The following is a 3,997-nucleotide window of genomic DNA, read 5'->3' on the forward strand; positions in this document are numbered from 1 at the left end:
ATCGGAACTTGACCTACAGCTTAAAGTGGGATCCGAACCTCTATATGTGCCTTCACCGGGTATCGAACCCGTGACCCCTTGATTACAAGGCGGCGACGCTACCACTGCGCCATCGGAGAGGCCGAATGCCTAAGAAGCTTGTTAATATGATAAAGGTATGCAACAGTGAAACAGAAAATAAGATTCGTGTGGGTATTAATGTGTCTGACAAATTTACAATTCAATTCTAGTTACCGCTCGCCTTTATTCTTCTATGATCTTCCAGAGTTAGTCAGAGACATAGTCGGGAATCGAACCCATATGGAAGTTGCGCGTTCTACTGGTTAGACCACCTCGACTCTTGTGGGCCTCTCCGATGGTGCAGTGGTAACGCTGTCGCTTTGTAATCAAGGGTAACCGGGTTCGATACCCCGTGGAGGCAGAGTGTCTCGGATCTCACTTTATGCTCAGATAGGCTTACACTTGTAGGTGGACTTTAAAACATCTTGAGCTCTGCTGTTAACTAAATAACGCACATGGAAAAAAAATACAACCATGCCGAGGCCAGGATACGAACTCGGGACCCTTCACGTTGTAGCGCGCTATGCTAACCACTCCGCAACGGAGGAGTTCGTAAATAGTAACGTCTTCGCCGAGATAGGCATAATCTTATATTTGAGAAGTAATCCTTTTTTGAGAATCTGTCAGATAAGAGAGATAGAGATAAAACACGAAATGCTCTTAGAGTCGTGTACAACACACATACGCACTGTGTTCCTCTGACTCAATCAGCTGTTCGTTTTAGCTGCGCGTAAGATAGCGTAACCATGTTGAAGTCGCTTTCCGAGATCAAGAAGAATGTTCACTTTAAGTCGTCCATCAGTATCGACAATTCCATCTTCAAGTTGCACTATAGGGTGACGACTATCAGCTTGTTCGTCGCAACAATACTTGTATGCAGCAGGGAGTACGTGGGTGAGCATATCCAGTGCATATCTGACAAGGCAATCCCGGAAAACGTCCTGAAGACATTCTGCTTCTTCACAAGTACGTACACGATTCCGAAGCACTTCAACAAGACCGTAGGAGATGACGTTCCACATCCGGGAATAGGTCCGCAAGAAGATGAAGACGAAGTGACGCATCACGCGTACTACCAGTGGGTACCCTTCGTCCTTTTCCTCCAAGCCCTTATGTTCTACGCTCCTCACTACATTTGGCGCAAGTTGGAAGACGGGAGAGTGAAGAACTATGTTGCAGGCTTGGAGTATATCGTGCTGTCAACTCTGGAAAAGGATTTCAAGTTTAAGAAGAATCCGGCCGACAAAGAAGACACGGTGGTCCCATCAAAAGAGAACAGGGACCAGAAACTGAAGGGCATCACAAAGGTCTACATAGAGAGGCTCCATATGTATAAAGACTGGAGCGTACACATGATCGCCTGCGAAATTCTCAACTTCATCAATGTCGTCGGCAACATCTACTTCACCAATGTTTTCCTGGGGGGAGTTTTCTTGGAGTACGGTCCCTCTGTTGTCAATTTCCTGGAACAAAATCCTGAAGATCGTTCAGATCCTATGGACGTCGCGTTCCCCAAAGTCACCAAGTGCCTGTTCAGGAAGTTCGGTGCTTCTGGAACCATCCAGAAGCACGACGCACTCTGCATCATGGCTCTCAACATCATCAACGAGAAGATCTACATCTTCATGTGGTTCTGGTTCGTGATACTCGCAATCATAACAGGATTGGGTCTCCTGTGGAGGTTCGTCACTTTGATCCTGTTGTCCTTCAGCCAACGGTACAAGCGCTTGGCTCTCCGCAACCTGTGCCCGTCCCATATTGACCCAAGTGACACCCAGACCATAGAGGAACGGTGCGACGCTACGGATCTCCTCTTCTTGACCTACGTAGGTAAAAACATGGACGGAATGGTCACTCGAAAATTCCTAAAGACGCTCAACAGGGAGTTACGAGGCGAGATAGAAGAACGCGACTATTTGCTGAAAAAGAAACTGGACATAGACGATGAGATTTAGACCGGCAAAACTATCTTTTCATGTTTGGAAGTGCTGCCATGTCCGTGACAAGTGTGCCTGTGAGTATTTTCTTAAGATAGCATCAGCTAGCTGACGACAAACAGTGTACATGTGTTAGAAACGATACGTTATAGTTCTATCACAATTCGAGATATCAAAAAGGCTTTGAAACAGGTATATCTTCTGCAACACATGTCCTGAGTCTACCTGAACCTTAAGAAACACGATAACCAATGACAATGTAAGTACAATACATGACCTACCTAACAAGAAAAAGTATGAAGAAGTTGTGCATTTTCAAATTTCCAATGCAGAAACAACCGTGTGTTTTAAGAAAACATTATAATGAAATTACTCGAACTTTATGTTGTGGGCGTTGAACAAAACAAAATCACAAAGTATCGTATTTTTACAAACTTCCAGAAGGAAATTGTGATATTTTAAACTTTTATCTGCTTCGCAATATCAATTGCATAATGTTTGTGCTTTTAGCCATATCATTACTTAAATGTTCCTACAATTGTCTCTATAATGTTTTTAGACATTTCATCACTTAATTTTATATAAAATATTGTAATGTTAAAAAAAAACAGCAAAGCATTGTATGGAGTGGTTTACAAGGCACGGAACGGAAAAGGTGAGTAACTTTTTATTTAATTAAACAAAAACAAAGTGTATTACGAAGCTAGCATTTTTAAAATACGATTTTTCGTATGGTATTTTCATCCATTCTTACCTTTCCGAATCATTCCGTACTTCAAAAGTATTGATCTTTACGTTAGTTTAAAAAACAATCGGTCAAAAGAAAACTGTCTGTCTCTATCTCGGAAATTGCACTGTTAAATGTTATCGTACAATTTACAATATTTTGCCGTCAAAATTTCACAGTCTGTCCGTTAATTTACAAAAACGGGACCCGAACCGTTTTTGTTTTTCAAGTTTTTTTTCCCTTTCTTGAGCTCTCTCTCTGATGTGGCTAGCATGAGAGTAATCACAGCGGCAATAATCGCTAGGAATATTAAAACATACACACTCATACATCCGGTAGATAACTATTATAAATTGAAGTTGTGTGTGCACCGTAATGATATACTAGCTGATTGCCCTACGTTGGCCGGGTATTTATTTATCCCAATCTTCTATTAGACAGGAAAATAATGAATTCTATAACTATAGTGTAAAATGAACCTGGAGTTGAACGGCATTGGGAGTGTCACTATTCATCTTAGCGACCCAGAAAAGTATGGATTCCACACTAATATCGGTCGTTTTTCATTATTTTTACATGTCACCCCCTCCCACCTCCTCCCCTAGGGGTGCCAGTGGTGTTTTACCCCCACAGCATTTCTTTCCAGATTGCAAGTGATACGTGTACCAAGTTTGGTTGAAATCGCTTCAGGCGTTCGAAAGTAATGCCAGAACAAACACACATACATACACACATCCATCCATTTTGATATATATATATGAAGATTTAAAATTGAATCATCAAGATTATATTAATTAGTTTAACTGTGTAACAACCATTAATACTTTTAAAACTGCCATAATTATTTTTTTACGATACAGTAGTTAAATGGCAGCAGAAGTTGACAGTCTTAGGAAACTTTCAGACCGGGGAGACATCACTGCGCATGCGCAACCAACAGTCCGAGGCAACACGATGCGCGCTATTGGGAAAAAAAAGATCCACTCCGAACAACACGTGCAGCTTGTGTCACTTCGCTACAGAAGGTTGTATTTATTTCTAGAGGTTTTGTATCCAAGCGACACGTGTCGCGTGTCACATTGGTCTGACAGCTCGCTTAGGTCGTCATATCTAGTCACCTTTTTACAGTGTGACAAATGTCAAGATTCAATAGTTCCACAGTTGAACACGTATCAAATGCCAGAGCTCTCGCCCCGAAATCAGTCCAGTGAAGTCACGCCACCCACCTACAGTGTTGCCAATTATAGTGGAACCACAAGGAAAGAAACCTGCG

General features: G+C 42.0%; 1 protein-coding gene across 1 annotated transcript; it reads left to right on the forward strand.

Moving 5' to 3' along the window:
- The first annotated feature begins 742 nt into the window (after window positions 1-742).
- LOC145977870 (innexin inx2-like) lies at window positions 743-2,672 on the forward strand. Its single transcript, XM_083110203.1, has one exon. The coding sequence runs from the start codon at window positions 807-809 to the stop codon at window positions 2,013-2,015; it is 1,209 nt and encodes a 402-aa protein (XP_082966329.1). The 5' UTR covers window positions 743-806; the 3' UTR covers window positions 2,016-2,672.
- Window positions 2,673-3,997: the final 1,325 nt, after the last annotated feature.

Source organism: Lepisma saccharinum, chromosome 23 (genome assembly GCF_977018435.1).
Source record: "Lepisma saccharinum chromosome 23, izLepSacc3.1, whole genome shotgun sequence".
Taxonomy (NCBI): Eukaryota; Metazoa; Arthropoda; class Insecta; order Zygentoma; family Lepismatidae; genus Lepisma; species Lepisma saccharinum.